Source organism: Elgaria multicarinata, chromosome 19 (genome assembly GCF_023053635.1).
Source record: "Elgaria multicarinata webbii isolate HBS135686 ecotype San Diego chromosome 19, rElgMul1.1.pri, whole genome shotgun sequence".
NCBI classification, from domain to species: Eukaryota; Metazoa; Chordata; class Lepidosauria; order Squamata; family Anguidae; genus Elgaria; species Elgaria multicarinata.
In genome coordinates, this window is record NC_086189.1 from 13,335,128 (window position 1) to 13,356,999 (window position 21,872).

Genomic DNA, 21,872 nt, shown 5'->3' on the forward strand with positions numbered 1-21,872 from the left:
AAAAGTGCTAACTTTTATTCGAGTGCAAAGGGTAGACAGATGTAATAACTGCTGGGTTCTTGATGGATTACTATTGACTGCTGATGACTGTTGGTCAATATATTATGTGTCTGATATGAAACACCTACATTCCAAACATTCGCAATATTATCTGAGGTGTACAACACCTTTTCTCTCTATCCTTTCTCTTTTGGTATTTTCCATTTCATGGCATGTGGTTTCAAGGATCTTTGTTAATCCTACATGTAACTCTCTAATATATACAAACAAAGGTATTTTCTGCTCCTCCAAAAGTGCTTCCACCCCCCCACCCCCAATATGTAGGCAGATCCAGCTATGAATTCCATGGAAGGTCAGGAAGATTCATAGAAATGTAGGTTCTAGGAAGGCAAATTTTGAAAGTCAGTTGTCCACAGGAGTTCTCCAGTAGCTTAACAGCCATTGATAAAAAGATCTTCTGCAAACTCTTCCATTGAATCGATAAAATCTTGGCAAGAACTGCAAGATGAACTCTGAGAAGGCCACCATTCAATCCAAGTCATGGCATCTAAAGGATACTGGAATCTTCAAAGGGAAAAGGAGAACATTTTTAAAAGGACAAAGATGACGTGGGCTGCTAGAGGAAACACTGATGGCACGAAGGAAAACTTGTGTGTCTGTTTCTGCTGTGGGCGGTAGTCGTCATGAAAGGCCCAGAGAGAGAACTGAGACATTTAGGAGTGGAACTATATGATATAATAAACACAGGACTGCTGATGAAAATGGCAGCTCAGTCATGCGTGATACAACGTACTGCCGAATCCTGATCTCGTTATGCCAGGGTTTTCTCCACCCCTGCCAATGATGGAATACAAGGAGGAGAGTGGGGAAAGGTGGCACAGAACCGCATCAGAGCAAACTGTACTACACATTACAGAGGGGATGGGGAATTAAAACCAGGGCTGCCTTTTTCAATGGCAGCCCTGTGTTTATTATGAAGTGTAGTTCTGCCATGAGGAGGGCAGAAGCATTTTTTTTTCTGTCTCTCTGCTGCCTCTTACCCTCAGTCTGAAAAAAAGATATAATCTTAGGAAGAACTGAAACGGAAATTGCAGGAGGACTGAGGGTGGGGGATGTGTCAATGAAACACACCGTAGACTAATAGTCAAGTCCATGCTGGCCTTAATCCACACCATAGTTGACTATAATCATGTCGTGTGGGGAGTACTCCCTAATCAACCGTGGAGTTTACTATTATCCCACCATTGACTGTTGTGTTGTCTGAACGCAGCCTCTGGCTCTCTCTCTCTCTCTCTCATATACACATGCACACATTTAGGATCACTGAGGGTGAGATTAAAGCCTCTTCTCCCCACCCACAGGAATCCTGATGCAGGGAAGATCCCTGTCTACACACACACAGCAGCTGCACTGATGAAGATCGGAAGAGAGTAGGGGTCAGAAGAGGCTTTAACCTCCTCCTCCCCCTACTGACCCTGATGAAGTTCATTTATAGCAGCAGGGAAACGCCGACTTGATTAGCTGAACTATGCGCAATAGTGGGTGGGGCTTCCTGGGGGCCGCACAGAGAGCAACTGAGAGCCACATGCAGCCCACAGGTCAGGGGCCGCGCATGTTTGCCCTCAGGCTGCTCATGCTCTCCTCTTGTGCACGGAGAGGTCATTCCGGCTACATAAACGTCAGGGCTCACTTTAACATTGGAAATAGAGGGAATGATCAACACAGTACAACTGACACCAATTGTACACGTTAAACAGTACAATCTACTAGGAACACCTCCCACGCAACAGCCATGGGCAGGGCTTGCACAGGAGTGTAAAGGCATTCTTGCACAATGCCCATTCTGTTCAAAGAAGAAGCTTTTTGCACATCTGCATCCTGTCCAGGCACTGGAAGAACTAGCACCCATCCAAATGGTCACTTGCTTACTTGGCGTTGATGCCTTCTCCCAACTTCAAAGCCTCTTTGCCCATGATCAGGTAATCCTCTCTTGGGTTAAGCTGAACATCACGGCACGAATTCTTTTTAATAAAGATGATTTCTGCATTCTTCTCGGCAAAAGCCTCCCCTGGAGGAGAATGGAATTGTTAGCATAGGTGACTCCATTTTCTAAAGGAAACTATGAAGTAGCCATTATACAGCAAGTGAAGTGTCACGTACACGAGGATGTCTCCTTGGGTGTCTCTTTGTATCTGTCTTACCTAATGAAAACAATAGCCTCAGCTCCAGGCAAAAGTTAGCTTACTGTAACTTACTGTAGAGCAAAGGGATTGTTTAGCAAAGATTAGCTATGCTCCAGTGTTACGTTCTGATTGGTTAATGTTGCTACTGGGCACTGCCCCTTTCAAGCTTGAAATGCTGTGCTGAATCCCCTGTTTCGGTTGTCTGACTGCTCGCCTTCAGAGACCAGACCTTGATTACTAATCAATAAAGCGCTTTTGAACCCTCTGTCGATGGAAGTGTGGAGTCGTGTTTAGGGGCTGATTGGATCTCGTCCCTGGGTGAAGAACATTTATCTAACACAGCGGTTCTCAACCTGTGGGTCGCGACCCCTTTGGGGGTCGAATGACCCTTTCACAGGGGTCGCCTAAGACCATCGGAAAACACATATTTCCGATGGTCATTTATTTGTAATTAGAAATAAATATTTCACAATATATAATTACATATTTTTTGTGATTAATCACTATGCTTTAATTATGTTCAATTTGTAACAATGAAAATACATCCTGCATATCAGATATTTACATTACGATTCATAACAATAGCAAAATTACAGTTATGAAGTAGCAACGAAAATAATTTTATGGTTGGGGGTCACCACAACATGAGGAACTGTATTAAAGGGTCGAGGCATTAGGAAGGTTGAGAACCACTGATCTAACAGAATGACGTTAGAAGGAGCCCAAAAGCACGCACATCTCTCCACCTCTGCAAGGCAGGACCAGGCATCTATCCCTCTTTCCTCTCCCAGCAAGACAACCTTGATAAATCCACCTACAAAAGCATGAGCCCGCAGCTGCATGCATTTATATGTGTTAGAGTGAAGCCTAACAGCTGTTCTTGGGGCATGGGAGGACTGACAAGGTACAAATGGCGTGAACCAGCAGCTGGAACACATCTGGAAGGCATGCAGCAGCAGCAACACACCCACCTGCTGCCACCAATTAATTACTCAATTGATTTTAAATTTATTTTCAGTGAATTGTGTGCGTTCATTGCAAACCACTTTGAGAGATAACGAAAGATGGCCTGGTAATGCAAAATAATACACACATGGTATTAAATATAAGATATAAAATATTACGTTAAACAGTGTGGGGGTAGTGGCTAGAGGGTCAGACTGGGACTAGGAAGACCCAGGTTCAAATTCTTTCCTCAGCCATGAAGTTCACTTGATGACCTTAGAACAGCGTCCAGATGATTTGAACTCCGATTAGCCCCAGTCAGCATGATCAGGAATGCTGGGAGTTGTAGTCCAAACACTCTGGAGTACATCAAGTTAGAGAAGGCTGGATCAGAATGTCGGACTAAAGATGGGGAAACCCCAGGTTCAAATCCTTCCTCCAGTCATGAATCTCCTAAGATGACCTCCTTCTCTCAAAGGATGTCTGAGAGATAAAATGGCAGGATGGAAAGGCCTTCTACACGGCTCGGAACTACTTGAATATCATTGTACTAAATAATATAATAATATAAGAATGGCACACAGAGCAGCAGAAAGCACCGTTCTTGTTAAGGTTTTTGAACATTCTCATCAGGATCGCCTTATATAACAGGCATTTTAGCTTTGATATTTCCCCCCAAAAAAGGTTAGAATAGGGGGGAATCCACACGTCGTACTGAGGGCGCTTCCATGCGCCCCCAGTGCGACCCCAAAGCGATCGTGTAGCTTGCCTGGAGAAGAGACGAGGAAGAGGTGTCCTTGCCGCCGCCACCCACCCTCGCCGGCCGGGACGGAGAGCTCGGTGGAAGAAGGCGGGGTGGAGCTTTCCACCCCGCCTTCTTCTGCCGAGCTCTCCGAGCCAGCCGGCGAGGGTGGGTGGCGGCGGCAAGGACGCCTCTTCCTCGTCTCTTCTCCAGGCAAGCTACACGATCGCTTTGGGGTCGCACTGGGGGCTTATGGAAGCGCCCTCAGTACGATGTGTGGAATCCCCCTGGGTCTCCCGACTCCCAGTCCAACTCCTCAGCCACTACACCACACTGGCTCTCAAATCGGATCCAACGCAGTAGCTTTTCAGGTCAGGATAGCAAGTGCTCTCACCTCTTTTGTAGAGATCCAGAAGAATTGCAGAGTATTTGATGAAGCTTCCTTCTTCCCTGGAGGCCAGGATGTTCACTTTATAGACTAGAGGAAGGAGAAATGATCGTTTCTATTGCTATTACTACTACTACACCCATTTTGGGGCAAGCTTTTGTTTTGGGGTGTATTCACTTAAAATCAGATAGTCAAGAAGACTGAGGGATCCTGCAGTGCTGCCAATAACCACCCCCCACCTCCCACTGTTAGTGGCCCCGTTCAGGAGACACCTTAAACCACGGCTTTAACCATGGTGGTTAAGATAGAAAGCCAGGCCCCATTCAGAAGACACCTTAAACCATGGCTTTAACTATGGTGGTTAAGCCAGAAAGCCGGGCCGTGTTCAGAAGACACCTTAAACCACGGCTTTAACCATGGTGGTTAAGACAGAAAGCCAGGCCCCATTCAGAAGACATCTTAAACCACGGCTTTAACCATGGTGGTTAAGACAGAAAGCCAGGCCCCATTCAGAAGACACTTTAAACCACGCCTTTAACCATGGTGGTTGAGCCAGAAAGCCGGGCCGTGTTCAGAAGACACCTTAAACCATGGCTTTAACCATGGTGGTTAAGCCAGAAAGCTGGGCCATGTTCAGAAGACACCTTAAACCATGGGTTTAACCACAGTGAATAAAGCCGTGGGCTTGGCCGGGATGTGCTATGCCTCGTAGGGGGCCAGAAGTACACACAGTTCATCATCAGCCCCTGAGAACCTAAACCAGCCAGCAGCCCTCTTCTGGAGCCTTCGCTTGGTTTGGTTCTAGCTCCGAAGTTGCCGTGCAATGACCTTTCGGGCGGCATTTGGCATGTACCGACTGTCCACATCTTACCATATGCGATGTTTTTCTTGCAAGCCTCTTCCCTCCGTATGTCGCTGCTTATGGATGGGCTTAGTCTGGCCTGCATGCGCCCACATTCCGCTGCATTTGGGGGGAAACAGAATCAGTGTCAGCAGAGTTCATGGGTCCAACGCAGTGCTGTGACTAGAACGACCAGGGTTCAAAGCCTCATGCTGCCATGAAGCCCAATGGGGGCAAATCAAATGTGGTTTAAGCATAAAAAAGAAAAGAGTGTGTGTGTGTGTATGTGGGGAGGATAGTTCTGAGAGAACTGGCCTGATGAAGGCGATGCTGGTAAAACCTGGCCTGATCTGGAGAACTGCAGGCTTGCACACACGCTATTTTGTGATACCCAAGATTTATTTTATTTATTTATTTGCAATATTTATATACCAATCCAGATTCAAAATTTTGGAGCGGTGCGCAAGATAAAATGAAATAAAAACAGAATAAAACACTTTAAAATAGATTTTAAAAGACGCAATGTCCTAAAAAGGTATTATCCTAATATGTACAATGTACAATTTAATTAATTGCTTATTTATTTGTACTTTTAATTAATTATTGCCTTTTTATATATTATTATATTTATAGCCCCATTTTACTTTGCTGGCCCTGGGAATATTATTGTGTTTACAGTGTGCAGTTCTGTTTTGTTGGTCTTGGGACCGTAAAAAATTATTCTATTCTATTCTAATATGGATTTTGGAACTGTACGATCCTGTACTGTACATTAACATTCTAATCAACGGTTGTGATTCTAAACAAACTTCTGTCAGGGATGCCTTAGGGTGGATTCCTGCCTTGAGCAGGGGGTTGGACTCGATGGCCTTATAGGCCCCTTCCAACTCTACTATTCTATGATTCTTAGGCAGGAAGTCCCATTGAACTCAGTGGGGATTTACATCTGTGTAGACATGGTTTACCTTCCAGGCACTGGCATTCAGTGCCTTCACACAGTCTTACAAGGGATTCTTCTCCGTAAGCGTTGTAAAATTTGGTGCACCGTTTTTCTGCGGATGGGAAAGTAAACGTACAATTTTAGAAAGTTGAGCGCATGGCGATTGTTCAGGTCATCTAAACCAGGATGTACAAGAGAATACAAGGCAAGTTCAATATTTTATTGAGAAACCAGGACTTCTCTAACGAACATATAGTTAAACGGTGGAATTCGCTACCACAAAATGCGGTGATGGCTCTCAATGTGGACAGATTTTAAGGGAGATTGGAGAAATTCTGAGGCATACTTTGGGGTGTGGGTTAATGTTTTTGGTGTTGCTAATTACCTCATGCCTTCCTGCGTCTGTGTTAAGTGTATCTCTTGACTGAGGCCTTACGTGTTAATTTTAGAGTTTGAAATAAATTGCTTCAGTCCTTAGTCTGTGTGTAGTTATTCTCTGAAGGCTGGCTGGGTCAGGGAGGTGGGAGCCTGGGTAATTGGACAGTTGGTCCAGAGCCTATCTTGCAGGGGGGACAGGTGGAATTTGTCACAAGCATATTCTCTTGGGCTACAACAGTGTAGCAGTCTCAAACAAAGCAGAGATTAGAGATGAAAAACATTCATGGAGGGTAAGGCTATCAATGACTACTATGGGCTGTCTTCACGGTGTTGGGTTGGCACCGCCTCCCTCTCAAACACCACCACATCGTCCTTCTCCCATGTCACTGTTGGGTAATCCCGATGCCGAGGGAACGTGCTGTTTCTGGGTGGCCATCCGGGTATCGCCCTCTTCCTGGTGGAAGGTGACCAATTGCCGGTTGCCTTCCACCAGGCACTGCCCGCGCCCCCGGTGTGACATCAGACAGTGGAAGCACCATATTGACGACACTCCATTTGAAAAAGTCGGGTAAATCTCGGCTTTTTCAGATTGCAGCATCGCTGGGAAGGCCCACGGTGGTGGCGAAGCTGCGCTTGCATCGTTTAACTGAGTGGCGCAGATCTAGAGCCGCTGAGGGGCTTTCCTTGTATATAGGAAAGGGAAAGGAAAGGAACCTCTCGTGCAAGCCCTGAGTCATTGCTGACTCTTGGAGGGACGCCAGCTTTCGCTGACGTTTTCTTGGCAGGCCTTATAGCGGGGTGGTTTGCTGTTGCCTTCCCTGGCCGTGATTACCTTTCACCCAGCAAGCTGGGTCCTCATTTTACCAACCTCGGGAGGATGGAAGGCTGAGTCGACCTGAGTCGGCTGCCTGAAACCAGCTTCCGCTGGGATCGAATTCAGGCCGTGGGGAGAGTTTCAGCTGCAGAAACTGCTGCTTTACCGCTCTGTGCCACATGAGGCTCTTGTATATAGACATAACACTAAATGCTATTTCCAGTATAAGGCAGTATGGCTACGTGGGCAGCTGTTTGGCCACTGTGTGAACAAAATGCTGAACTAGATGGACCCTTGGTCTGATTCAACAGAGCTCTTCTTTGATTCTTATGGACGTAACTGGGGAAAATGAGCAGGAATGGACTCCTTACCAGGGGTGTGATATTCGTACACAGTGAAGATGCCTGGGCTTGCCATCCCAACACGGAATAGTTCGATTACTCGGAAACCAATACACAGGAAATTGCTTCCTGGAACCTATAGAAATAATACAAGTTAGGACTGATTTACATGAGACGCGTCCTCACTGCAAGGAGTCTTTTTCTGCATTCTCCTTGCACTGAAGGTCCATAGGTCTCGAATGCATCAGCGGCGGTTGGGGGTCAACACGAATTAAACTCACTCCAAAAAATAAGGCCTGCTGAATTTGTGGGGTGTATGAATCCAGCTATGCTGCATGGCCAAGATTTGGTGCTGCAGAGCTGATAGTGATCACTGATTCTTCACAGCCGCCCCCCCACAAAAGAATTTGATGAGGAGTGCAAAATCCAGCACCCGAAACGACAGAAGGTCACCAGGGATCCAGGGCCATTTTTTTTTCTTTTACTCAAAACATACCGTAAAATGTGGAAGTTATATGAAGGCAGAACATGCAGGTCACAAAACATTTAAATATATTAGGGATGAGCTGTAGGCAGTGGTCTGATCCAGGAGATTGTAGCCAAGGGACAAAAGAAAAACTCAGGAAGAAAGAGAAAATCAGGAATGACAGACGAACCAGGAGGCAGGACCAAGGGAGCAACCTAACCTAATACAATCCCCCACCCCCAGGGCTAACTGTCATCTTCACCCTGTGGGGAAGAAGAAGGAGCTGGGAGATGAGAGGACGGAGCAGGGCCTCCCCACCAGCCTGAACAGTCTCCTTAATTCCTTTTCCCCCTCTTCCCTCCCCATTCCCTTTTCCTTGTGTGCCGTGTCTTTTTAAGAATGTAAGCCTGAGGGCAGCGGCTGTCTTCTTTACTGATCAATTGTAAGCCGCTCCGGGAGCCTTTTTGGCTGAGATGCTGGATAAAAATATTCTAATAAATAATAACAACACTCAGGAAGACTGTACTGCTCAAGCAGGGCTCTGCAGGAACAGGAAGTCTCCTTTTACTTTTTCCTGTCCAGAGCGGTCCAATGGCTAGCCTGGGTGGGCAGAGTCAGTCCAGGACCTGCGGCGACTTCACTGCCTAAGTCAGGGATGGGCAACTTGTAGCCTTCTGGATGTTTTGGCCTACAACCCTCATCAGCATAGCCAATAGTGAGAGATCATGGGAGTTGTAGTCCAAGAAATTCTGGTGAGCCACGCCTTACCTGCCCTTGGCCTAGGTGATGCTGCAACCCACAGTTTGCCACATACAGATCCCAAAATGATCACTTCAAGTCCCGGCAGCTCCTGATCAACGTCTATCCCTCCTTAGTTCACCTGAAGCCCAGCCGCTGTGCCTGACCCCTCCCTCTCTGCCTTTGGGCTGTGGATGGAGCTGGGTGGAAGCCAAACCGTGGTCCATCCAGTTGCCAGCACTTGGAGAAGTGTGATGGGCTGAGCGTTGACTTTGGGGGGGGGGATCTACACTTTAAAGCACTTTAAAGCTGTAGTGTAGATCCCCCCGGGAACAGTTACAACAACCAAACGAGTGCTGGTGTTTGGAGGTGGAGGAAAGATATGCCACCCAAGAGCAGGTAAGGTGATGGGAGGTTGTGTGGTATAAGCAGCCCCAATGCGATTGTGTTTTATTTGTTTTTAATGTAAGCTACCTTGGGGGACTATTTGGGATTGAAAGGCAGGATACGGATCAAAGGAACAAGCTTAGGGGGGATCTACACTACTGCTTTAAAGCGCTTTATAACAGTTTTGACAACTGTTGGGGCCCAGGACACACTGCATATACAGGTTTCAAAACGTTTTCAAAGTGCTTTAAAGCGCTTTAAAAGCAGTAGTGTAGATCCCCCCCTTGGGCAGCCAAAACCATCAGGGGGCTGAAGCAACTCTCCTATGAAGAAAGGCTACAACTTCAAGGGGGGATTAGCTTAGAATAAGGCAAGTCATGGGGGGCGGAATTACAGATGTATATAAAATATTGCATGCGGTGGAGATCGTGGGTCTAAAAAAACACATGGTGAAGTCAAAGGAACCTACCGAATCTAAATGCACCAGAACGTGTCCGTCGTTTATCTCATAATCTGCAATCAGCTGGTCGACATTATTTGCAAGCTGAGGAGGAAGAGAAGAAGAATTATTTACTGTGGGACATGATACATTCCAGTAGAGCAGCCATGTTAATCCAGTGGTGGGCAGCTTTCAGACTTACAGGATCTACTTTGTATACTTTTAATGTTTACTGTTTTTAACTTTTGTAAACCGCCCAGAGAGCTTCGGCTATGGGGCGGTATATAAATGTAACAAACAAATAAATAAAGATGAGGCCTAACCAGGGCCGAATAGAAGGGAACCAGTACCTCGTGCAATTTGGAAGTTATACGTCTATTAATGCAGCCCAAAATAGCATTTACGTTTTTTTGCAGCCACATCACGCTGCCGGCTCCTATCCAGCTTGTGATCTACAACAATTTGCTTAGAAATGCAGACCAAACAGACTTTGCCTGCTCCCCAGTGACAAATTTACTTACAACAGATAGATCTTCCGCCGTTGCTTCCAATCCAGTGACTAGGGCAATGTCCATCACCGCGTGGGAGGAGGCAGTCCATGGTTCCAACCGACTTGGCCTGTACCTACGTAGGGTAATAGACAGAATGATGGCAAGAGTTGTCCGAGCCCGTGCAAGAGGACAGCCTCCTCCCAAGAGAGTCTGACGCGCATCAGCTACCATTTACAGCCCTAAAAATCCGACTTCAGCTTTGATTTGAGTTTGCAGCAGGGAGACCAATAAAGTTTGTACAGGAGTAGAAGGGAGAAGGGCAGCAGAACTTAATTGAGCACCGTGAACATGGCTAAATACACAAGGTTGCAAAGCCAGACTTTTAAGAGCTAAGCACTTAAAGAGCTCTACACTTAAGTGTTATACCTATCTGGAGTCGTATCAAAAAACAAACTGAACGGCACTCTCTGTACCCCAACTCTGCACAGAGTGCTGGATTATCTCCAGTGCAGTTGGTTTCAAACTCTTCCTAGGAATCCCAACGTGTCTTAGGGGTTATCTTGGGTCAGGGAAGAAAAAGCTGCCTGGAAAAAGCATTTGTCTGCCATGGTCAGTCTTCTTCCGAAATGCAAAATTAGTAGGATGCAACCCCTCAATTCATGCACGGTAATAATCTAAGCCCCATGGGCCTGGCTGGAGACCTGTGAGGAAGGGACCGGGAGATTCTAGCAGCGGGGCCTGGAGGGAAAAGGACCAAAGTTCTAGAAACTTTTTGTTTAGCAGGATTGAAAGAAATGAAACTTGTGCAATAGTAGAAGCTGAGAAACTGTTTCATGGTTGTCATCTTGTTATATTCAAGTCATTCAGGCCAGTTTATAAAACCAGCAGAATCCAGTGGTTAAACTTTTTTGAGACTCCTCTGCTTGAAAAAAAAAAAGCATGCTCCCCTTTAACAATACATAAATAAAACCCTGCATGTAAAAAAGTAGCATGTTGGGGGGAAGGGTACAGCCTAACCTTTCCCCCTAGTGTGCTGCTTTTCTACATGCAGGGCCCTATAACCAAATTGGTTTTGCTGGTTATATAAATGTTGCCCTATTAGCCCAGAGCAAAGAGCAATAGGTTGGCCCAAACACTCCTCTACAAACTTTGCTGAAAGTTTGGGAAAAAGCTAAGTGGAAGACCATCATCGAAGTGAAGCCAAAGGGGAGGCCGCTTCGCTTCCTAGGCCTCCTTCATCTGTGCAAGTCCCATGAGATAAGCCCCAGGGTACACATACACATATCCCTTGCTGGTCCTTTGCAGTCTGGTGAATCTTTTGTAAACCACCCAGAGAGCTTCGGCTATGGGGTGGTATATAAATGAATTAAATAGATAAATAAAGAATAAAGAAAGAATAAACACATTGGCATAGAATGTGTATTTGCGCGTTCATATGTCTAACTGCAAACTTAGAAAGAATCGCTATCATTCAGCCTTCCCCACCCTAGTACCCTCCATATCACTTGGACTGCAGGTCCCATCAGCCCCACCCAGCATGGTTAATGGACAGGGACGATAGGGACTGTAGTGCAGAACGTATTTTGGTTGCCTGCCTCCTATTTAAAAAGAAATACAACGTATCCTCACTACAATACATCGCATCATAGCGGGGAGGACTCTGGACAGGTGAGCTATGCACCTGCTGCTCAGTCTGCTTGTCCAGGTGCCAACCATGAATGGGCAACTCCGAGGGCCCTGGCTGCTCTCCCGCCTTAGGGTTCTTTATCTTTAAACTGGAATTGGAACGGACAGTCCTCCAAACAGAGGACTGTCCTTGGCAAAGTAGGGCATATGGCCAGCTTGTCTGAAACACCTCTGGCTGGACATCAGGAAAAACTTCCTGACTGTTAGAGCAGTACAACAACGGAACCAGTTACCTAGGGAGGTGGTGGGCTCTCTCACCCTAGAGGCCTTCAAGAGGCAGCTGGACAACCATCTGTCTGGGATGCTTTAAGGTGGATTCCTGCATGGAGCAGGGGGTTGGACTCGATGGCTTTAGAGGCCCCTTCCAACTCTACGATTCTATGATTCTCTCTGCAATTTCCAGGGTGTATTATGCTAGGGAAAACAGGATGCCTCCCGTTGGCAACAGCAGGCAGCTAGGATTGCATCACGACAGATCTTGGCTGCAATCATAGAATGTGGAAGCTGGGTGGGAGGAGTTACAACGGGAGAGGCAAGAATGAACAAAAGCGGAGTAACGCTATTAAGTACAGACGCATCCAAACTAAGGCACTGCTATGTTTTCGTTCTGATTTTCTGATAACTGGCACGTTGTGACAGCTTCTATTTATCTGGACTTACCTTGCGCAGGCCGTCAACTGTCTGACTTCGTTGCGGGACCCGAAGGAAGCTTCCACGAGTTCGCCATACATTTCTGCGTATGCAACAGAAGGAGTTCTTTATGCGGGTGTTCAGGACCTCTTGGCCAGTAGATAACTCAGCTCTCGCAACAATAAGTCCTCCTTCCATGTATTCAACCTGCCATGCTGAAAGACTCCTCCTCCGAGGAAGAGCTGGAGGGCCAGGCACCACCTGCCACCAGTAATGCCCAGGCTCTGCCACTAAACCAGGAGGAGACTACATGAGAGCATTACCCTCAGGGGCAACTACATGAGAGCGTCACCTCTGGAAGACAAGGACTCTGCCCTCAGAGGGCAGAGTTTTAAAACACCTGGGCAAATAAAAAGGTTTTCATCTGGTGCCCAAAAGAGTACAACATTGGTGCCATGTTGATTTCCCAGGGGAGTGCCTTCCAGTCGGGGCAACACCACAGAGAAGGCCCTGTCTTTTGCAGATGTCAAATATACCCCTCTTATGGAAGAAATACAGAGAAGGGCCTCCACAGATATCTTGATGCACAGATAGGTTGATATAAGAGGAGGTTCTCCTTCAGACATTTAGGTTCAAAACAATTTTGGGCTTTTAAGGTAAGCACCAACTCCTTGATTGGGCTCAGTGGTAAATTAGGGTGACCCTATGGAAAGGAGGACGGGGCTCCTGTCTCTTTAACAGTTGCATTGAAAAGAGAATTTCAGCAGGTGTCATTTGTATGCATGCAGCACCTGGGCCAGATCTACACTATTGCTTTAAAGCGCTTTATAACAGCTTTATAGTGCTTTAAAGCAGTTAAAGCGCTTTATAACTGTTATAAAGCACTTTAAAGCAGTAGTGTAGATCCGGCCCTGGTGAAATTCCCTCTTCATCACAACAGTTGATGCACGACCCCTGCCCTCTTTTGTATCTGGCCAGGAGGGCAGTGCTCCTGCAGCTTTAACTGTTGTGATAAAGAAGGAATTTAAGCAGGTGCTGCATGCATACAAATGACACCTGCTGAATTTCCCTTCTCTGTTCAAATGTTAAAGAAACAGGAGCCCGGTCCTCCTTTCCATACGGCCACCCTACTTCACCCCATATCAGTAATCCAGAGCATGGATCATTTTAGCCAGAGTATTCCTGTGCAGGGAAGGTGACAAAGCTGACAAAAGGTCACTTTGGGGCTTAAGAGGCGATGTTTGACCCAAGAGCAATAGGGGAGAAATTTCTCCATCATCTCTGTTACAACCCTTCAGATACTTGAAGATGGCTCCCTTATGACCTCACAGAAGTTGGAAGAGTCCATCTAACTATTGAGTCCAACCTCCTGCTCAGTCCCCTGAACCCTCTCTTCTTCAGTGAACACACCAGGTGCCTTTACATCAATCTTCAGCTCAAAGTTGCAGGAGTCTTCAGAGGTACTGCTCTTATAATACACGCTCCTCATCTGTGTGTATAAATTAAGAAAACTCAATGTTAAGAGCATTTGAACTAACCAGTTGCTATTATAATCTGTGTTAAAGATATACATAAATCATATCCGATGAGGTGTGAACTTGTGCAGATAACCGTATGTGTTTAATTTTAGCTTTCTATCCTACCCAGTTGAATTTTAAGATGCCTTTTTTTAATGGTGTGCTGCTTTTAATGATGCACTGGTTTTAAACATTTGAATTAGTTGTATGTATTTTATGGTGATTTTATTTGTGTTGTACCCCGCCTCAATCCAGAGGGAGAGGCGGGTAACTATTATTATTATTATTATTATTATTATTATTATTATTATTATTTATTACCATCCAGTAACAAGCGTTCAAACAGCTAAGCTCAAGAAAGCTGAATAATAATAATAATAATAATAATAATAATAATAATAATAATAATTTATTTCTTACCTGCCTCTCCCTCTGGATTGAGGTGGGGAGCAACATTAGATAGAAATACCATAAAATACATAAACCTGATTAAAACATATAAAACTGATACAATATTAAAATAACAGTCAAACATCTTAAAATTCATCTGGGTAGGTCTTCTGGAAGAGATCAGTCTTTACAGCTCTTGTGACATTGTGATTGCTGGCTTTGCTCTCTGTGCCAATCCTGTATCCCTGGTACACAAAACCTCTCCCCACCTGGTCACCAGAGTCCCTGAACCCAGGTCCCCATTTCCCTGTTTGCACTTGGACCCGTTTCACAAATTTTTACTGTGTGGAGAGCTCCTTGTCACAGTGTCAGCCAGCCAGGCCCTTTTCCAAGATGCTCCATTCATTCTCCTTCCGCTGCACACTGTTTTCAGTTCTCACCTCCACCTCACCGGTCAGTCAGTTTCTTGTGGCTGCGTTCAGACAAGACGGAGGGTTAATAATCAACTCAACAGTTGTTTATCTAGGAGGTGTTCCCCACACAACATACTCAACCGTGGTGTGGATTTAGGATCAGCGTTGAGTTGACTATTATTCCATGCTGAGTTGACTCACTCATCCCCTGCCCTCTCTCCCCCACCAGTATCCCATCGGCCATTGCTGCCAAAAATCTATCCTGTCAGCTAGACTAGAGCGGCAACCACCGCTTTGACCACTCTTGCCTTGCAACTCTGTGGCTGACAAAATAACCAACAGTAGCTGAGGAAATAACCAACGGTGCCCTCTAGGCAACACAATAACCAATGGTGATTCAAATAGCCGACTCTGCACAGCGTTGGTTATTTGCATTGGTTATTTGAGCCAAATAACCAGATGTTAGTTAAAAAAACTCTTTCAACCAAACATGATAACCCATGGTAAAATAAATAACCAATCGTTGGCTATTTAAACCACCCTTGGCTATCGTGTTGTCTGAACCCAATCTCAGTCTTCATTTGCCTGTTTTGGTGTCTTTTTTTAAAAAAAAAACTTCAATTATTAGTTTTTCTCAGTATTTTTTTTCTACTTCCACAAACTTTGGGGTCCTGCCAAGCCTGCTGAAGTGTGGACGGTGCCATTTTGGCTACATAAGGATCGGCACTTGGAGAATGTATTCACTAATGGTATACTGTTCGTCCACCTTGAGAATGAACTGTAGCAGTTCTTGAGTCTAGAGGCCGACCAGAATTATTGTCCAGTTGTTGTTGTTGTTTTATTTATTATTGCATTTATATCCCATCTTTTTTCCTCCAAGGAACCCAAGGCAGCATACATAATCCTCCTCCTCTTCACTTTATCCTCACGACAACCCTGTGAGGTGGGCTGGGCTGAGAGTCTGTGACTGGCCCAAAGTCACCCGGTGGGTTTCCATGGCCGAGTGGGGACTAGAACCCGGATCTCCCGACTCCCAGTCAGACACTCTAGCCACTACACCACAGACCACAAGTTAAACGGGATTAAATACAATTTCAAAAGGGAAGGGGAAGTTGGAACGACACAAAATGTTGCACAGATGGGTTCCTTTTGTTACATATTTGGAACAGAAATGGTAAGAATCCCCAATTTTGTTGTCTATTTGGTAAAGTAGGGCTTTTAATATTGCTTCAAATTTAAGCACTCAATTATACATAAGGGGGAAAGGGAGGCATCAACCTTGAGAGCCCGGGATAACAAGAAGAAAACAGACTAAATACCTTCAGATATTGTGCGTGATCCAATGCAATGCAAGAAGCAGATCAAGATGCTTCATTTACTTACGTTCACTATTGCTAATCCAGAGTTACTGCCCGTGCGCACTTGTATGTCATCCTCCAAAGGAGCCTGGATATGAAAAGAAATAGGGGATATTAACATTAATACAAGTCCCTGTGATGTGAGATCCTCATTACGCTGTTGCAAACAGCAGTTGTTGTTTTTTCTCATTCTAACTGCTTTGCATTCATAGATATAATACATTAGAACTCTTCCCTTCCCTACTCACAGTAAGTAACTTTAAATTAAAACCAACCAACAAACAAACTCTAAGCTCTAAATATACTTCCTACCTTCTCCTGGTAACAAACTCCATAAAAACCAGATATGACGATAGAAAGGAGGTTCGCTTGGCACCTACATTATATTCTTTTAGACGCCGGCTGAAGACCTTTTTATTCTCTCAGTATTTTAACAGTCTATAAATTAATTTTAACTTTGCTGTTTTAAATTTGTATTTTAAATTTGTATTTTTGCATTGCTGTTGTTTTTATCTTGGTTGTGCTTTTATATTGTATTTTATATTATGGTTTTATACTGTTGTTTTGCTTTGAATTGTCTTAATTCTGTAAACTGCCCAGAGAGCTTTGGCTATTGGGTGGTATAGAAATGCAATCAATTAATCAGTCAATCAATAGAAAGCCAGGAGGGGTGTGGGGGCTTCCCTCCTGGACCCATCTGGGTATCCCTTCCTTATATCATGTGATAAGCCAGCCTTCCTCAACCTGGGGCACTCCAGATGTGTTGGACTGCATCTCCCAGAATGCCCCAGCGAGCTGGCTGGGGCATTCTGGGAGTTGTAGTCCAACACATCTGGAGCGCCCCAGGTTGAGGAAGGCTGTATAAGCCATTCTAAATGTTCACCTTCTCACCCAAATCTTTCACTCCCCTGATGTCAGGGGAGAGGGTTTGACTCAAAACCTCTGGAACTCAGCTACATTTTGGGCCAACCCTACCCAAGACCCTAAAGAGCAGCTGCCGCTCAGAGAAGACAATACCAGCTCTGATAGATTATTATTATTATTATTATTATTATTTATTTATATAGCACCATCGATGTACATGGTGCTGTACAGATAACACAGTAAATAGCAAGACCCTGCCGCAAAGGCTTACAATCTAATAAAGTTGTAGTAAACAATAAGAAGGGAAGGAGAATGCAAACAGGCACAGGGAAGTGTAAACAGGCACCGGGAAGGGTGAAGCTAACAGTATAGAGTCAGAACAAACTCAAAGTTTAAAAGCTATAGGGAAAAGAAAAGTTTTTAGCTGTGTTTTAAAAGCTGTGATTGAGTTGGTAGTTCTCAGGTGTTCTGGAAGAGCATTCCAGGCATGAGGGGCAGCAGAGGAAAATGGACGAAGCCGAGCAAGGGAAGTAGAGACCCTTGGGCAGGCAAGAAGCATGGCATCAGAGGAGCGAAGAGCACGAGCGGGGCAATAGCGTGAGATGAGAGAGGAGAGATAGGCAGGAGCTAGACCGTGAAAAGCTTTGAAGGTCAACAGGAGAAGTTTATATTGGATTCTGGAATGAATTGGGAGCCAATGAAGAGATTTCAGAAGCGGAGTGACATGGTCAGAGCGGCGGGCCAGGAAGATGATCTTAGCAGCAGAGTGGTGGACAGAGACCAGCGGACTGATGTGAGATGAGGGGAGGCCAGAGAGGAGGAGGTTGCAGTAGTCCAACCGAGAGATAACCAGTGCGTGAACGAGAGTCTTGGCAGAAGAGACAGACAAAAATGGTCGAATCCTGGCAATATTATACAGGAAGAAACGACAAGATTTAGCTACTGCCTCGATATGAGGAATAAAGGAGAGCGAGGAATCAAATATAAAGCCAAGGCTACGAGTTTCCTTGACCGGAGTAAGCGTGACATCGTTGACAGTAAGAGAGAATGAGAGATGAGGAGAAGGTTTAGGAGGAAAAACAAGCAGTTCAGTTTTTGCCATATTGAGTTTCAAACGGCGATGAAGCAGCCAGGCTGAGATATCTGAAAGACATGCTGAGATACGATCGTGGACATCAGGAGAAAGTTCCGGAGATGAGAGGTATAGTTGTGTGTCATCGGCATACAGGTGATATTGGAGGCCATGAGATTGAATAAGTTTACCCAAGGGCAACATGTATAGAGAAAACAGCAGCGGGCCAAGCACCGAGCCTTGCGGAACCCCTACTGAAAGGAGAAAGGAGGAGGACGAGCTGCCGTTAGCCGACACGCTGAAAGAGCGACCCTCTAGATAGGAGGCGAACCAGTTATAGACAGAGCCACAGAGTCCAAGGTCATGGAGGGAATCTAAGAGAAGATCGTGATCAACCGTGTCAAAGGCCAATATCTTGAAAGGAAAGGGCCTTTCTTACGTCTCACCACCTCACCCCATTTTAGAAAGGTTGTTATTCGTTATAATTAATCCACTCACTTCCACAGACTTGCCAATGTAATTGTTTCTGGTAAGCCTGTAGTGATGGAAGTCGCCATAACGCCTGTAGGCCACTCTGATATTCATGTCCAGGTCCAGCCGTTTAACGAGGATGGAATAGTCAGTCAGGGCTTCTAGGGCGTTGATCGTATCCTGTCAAAGTCAGTAAAGACAAACAACAACAACAAACAGGTATATTCAGTCCAGGTCCGGGCCCGATATTCCAGGTCCAGGTCTGATATTCAGTCCAGGTCCGGGCCCGATTCAAAGTGCTTGTGTTAACATTTAAAGCCCTTAAACGGCTTGGGACCAGGTTATCTGAAGGAACGCCTCCTCCCATATGTACCTGCCCGGACCCTAAGGTCATCTTCAGGGGTCCTTCTCCGTGAGCCCCTGCCAAAGGAAGTGAGGCAGGTGGCTACCAGGAGGAGGGCCTTCTCTGCTGTGGCACCCCAGCTGTGGAATGAGCTCCCTAAGGAGGTTCGCTTGGCACCTACATTATATGCTTTTAGACGCCAGGTGAAGACCTTTTTATTCTCCCAACATTTTAATAATCTACAAATACATTTTAACATGGTGTTTTAAATTTGTAATTTTGCATTGCTGCTGTTTTTATCTGGTTGAGCTTTTTTATTGTATTTTATATTATGGTTTTATACTGTTGTTTTATATTATGAATGGTTTTAATTTTTGTGAACTGCCCAGAGAGCTCCGGCTATTGGGCGGTATAGAAATGTAATAAATAAATAAATAAATAAACAAATTACAAATGGCACCAGAGCCGAGTTTACTTTATTTAAGTTGTTTATACTCAGTCTTTCAGTTTATAATTGGGGGGGGGATTCCTAGAGAGGGTGCCTTCCGCCAGCTTTGCTTGGTCTCCCAGCTCTCGTCTCTCTTTGAAGGGGTAGTCTGGCCACAGAGGTACCTGTGTCCTTGGTCACCTCCCAACTAGATTGCTGTAATGCATTATACATGGGGCTGCCCTTGAAGGTGGTCTAGTGTGGGGGCAGGCAACCTCATGCCCTGGGCACAGGTCCTGGAGAGTGTCAAGGTGCCCCCGCCCCTCCCAATGAAAGGAAAACGAAACACAATTTCTCACTGGTGGCTGGGATCATTTCGAAGCAACATCTCCCACTATCTTCATTCCCGTGGGTGCCCCTGGGCCACAGAGGGGAGGGACATTCTTAGGAAATGAAGACAGCAGGCAGCTGGAAGCCAGCGGTTCCATCTGCAGGGTTCCCAAGGAAAAGAAATGGAAACGGGACCCCTGTCACCTCTGTCTGGTGAGCTGGGGGGTGCTAAAGAGAGAATTGGGGTGGGGAGGGAGACGAGTGGGAAGCTAGGAAGGGCAGCTGAGGGTGGGGGAAGCAGGTGAGAGCAACCTGTGGGGTTGGGGGAGGGGATTGTGTGTGTTGCCTTCAGAGGTGCAGTTTTTGTGAAGGCTTTGCTGCATTGACCTATGCGCTATTCCACCCTGTCTGAAGGTCAGAGTTACAGAATTGACCCCTCCCAGGGGAATGGGGTTGACAGACCCTTCGCTTAGAGGTCGCTAGGGATGCACCATGGTAGAGGCTGTGCCCTGGGATGCCAGCGGGCACTGTTGGCCCTTGTGCCCCAAGTGAAGTTACCAGAAGAACCACCAGAGTATACAACCAGAACATAAAGTTTAGCATAACAGTTATCTTGCTCTGTATTCCTTTCGTCTTACAACAACCAACACTGTTCCTTTGTTCCACATCAACAATGACCTTCTAGGCCGGAGCTAGAAGTAACTGTTTTTGTTAGATAAAGGGGGGAAAAAGCTGACACCTATGGATAGACGTGACTTCTCTCTTGCTGTGAAATGGCTGCAATTCTATTTCCTTTCTAAAATGACTTCACTTTGGCTGACATAGCTTTCTCTTTCTAACAATTTCCCCTTTTTTAAAGCATTTTAAAACTCAAGCTGATTTTACATAAGTTCTTTCAAAACCGTTTCACTCAGACGGAGCAGCAGAATGCGCCCAACTCTGACAGCTGCTTGCAGCCTCCATCGTATCAATAAGGGCTATTCCCCCATGTGCGAAGCCGCATTCACTCGTCTATAACAATAAAAGAGCACGGGTGTCTGCCTGTCATTGCCATAGCTCCAATACTGTGAAACCTCTGAAACTCGGCATCCGTCAGGGATTCCTGCAAGGGGGTTGGACTCGATGGCCTTATAGGCCCCTTCCAACTCTACTATTCCATGATTCTATGAATACCAAATAGTAACAGCTCAGGAAGCTGCCCAAACAGCTTACTAGCATCACCGTAAAATACAAAAGAATTGAGAGGTAATAACTAGATCAACGCTAAACAGTTTGTAGCAGTGAGAAGGTAAAACGATGCCAGAGCCTGGAAAACTGAAATCTCTTGCTTATTCGCCTAACATCCCATATCAACCCTGTGCTTTCAGATCGCCTGCCCAGGCCCTTTTCCCAGTTCCTCCTGAAGGCACGTTGTTCGACAGTGAAGGAGAGGTCCTTTTCGGCAGTACCACCCTGCTTATGGAATGTTCTCCCTAAAGAGGCTCATCTGCCCCTACACCAGGAAGAAAAAAATGTTTTAATCCACCCAGGGATGTTAATGAGTTGCGAATTTTTATTGTCGTGGATTTTGGTTATTTGTGATTTAATATGGTTGTACACTGAAATCCTACAAAGGATGAAGGGCTGAATACAACTATAAATACATAATGGAAGAGTGGGAGCCAACGGAGCTTCCTGAGGAGTTTTCCACAGCTTTGGTGCCAATGCTGAGAAGGCCCTATCTGAGGGCCCAACCAGCCATGCCTCTAAAGGCAAAGGGACCCCCCAAAAAGGCCTCAGCCAATGGCCGTAAATGATTGGTAGTCTCATGAGGGAGAAGAAAATGTAATCATAGAATCATAGAATAGTAGAGTTGGAAGGGGCCTATAAGGCCCTCAAGTCCAACCCCCTGTTCAATGCAGGAATCCACCCTAAAGCATCCCTGACAGATGGCTGTCCAGCTGCCTCTTGAAGGCCTCTAGTGTGGGAGAGCCCACAACCTCTCTAGGAGGGAATCTACACATCATACTGAAGGCGCACGCAAGCGCCTTCAGTGCGACCCAAAAGCGCGTGTGTAGAACCTGCTGGAAGAGGCGCAGGAAGAGGCGGAGAAGGAGGCAGCTGGGGAATCCGGCCGCATCCTTGCCGCCGCCGCCCACCACCGTCCCGCCGGCCTCCTGCTGCCGGCACCCATCTCGGCTTCTTCCCTCCTCACCGTGAGTAGCCGGGGTCAGCAGAGGCTCTTTCGCTGGCAGCAGGAGGCCGGTGGGGAGGTGGTGGGCAGCGGCGGCAAGGACGC

General features: G+C 45.9%; 1 protein-coding gene across 1 annotated transcript in view; it reads right to left on the reverse strand.

The window, feature by feature from the left end:
• The window catches only part of C5 (complement C5), a 69,684-nt gene continuing 47,812 nt past the window's right edge, over positions 1 to 21,872 (reverse strand). Inside the window, exons 30-41 of the mRNA XM_063144843.1 lie at positions 18,522 to 18,674; positions 16,113 to 16,175; positions 13,820 to 13,898; positions 12,440 to 12,512; positions 10,124 to 10,226; positions 9,633 to 9,707; positions 7,603 to 7,708; positions 6,065 to 6,151; positions 5,130 to 5,219; positions 4,265 to 4,348; positions 1,930 to 2,068; positions 1 to 564 (exon numbers count right to left, since the gene is read on the reverse strand). Coding sequence (XP_063000913.1) covers positions 432 to 564; positions 1,930 to 2,068; positions 4,265 to 4,348; positions 5,130 to 5,219; positions 6,065 to 6,151; positions 7,603 to 7,708; positions 9,633 to 9,707; positions 10,124 to 10,226; positions 12,440 to 12,512; positions 13,820 to 13,898; positions 16,113 to 16,175; positions 18,522 to 18,674 — 1,185 coding nt within the window. The 3' untranslated portion in view covers positions 1 to 431. The remainder of the gene's footprint in view (positions 565 to 1,929; positions 2,069 to 4,264; positions 4,349 to 5,129; positions 5,220 to 6,064; positions 6,152 to 7,602; positions 7,709 to 9,632; positions 9,708 to 10,123; positions 10,227 to 12,439; positions 12,513 to 13,819; positions 13,899 to 16,112; positions 16,176 to 18,521; positions 18,675 to 21,872) is intronic.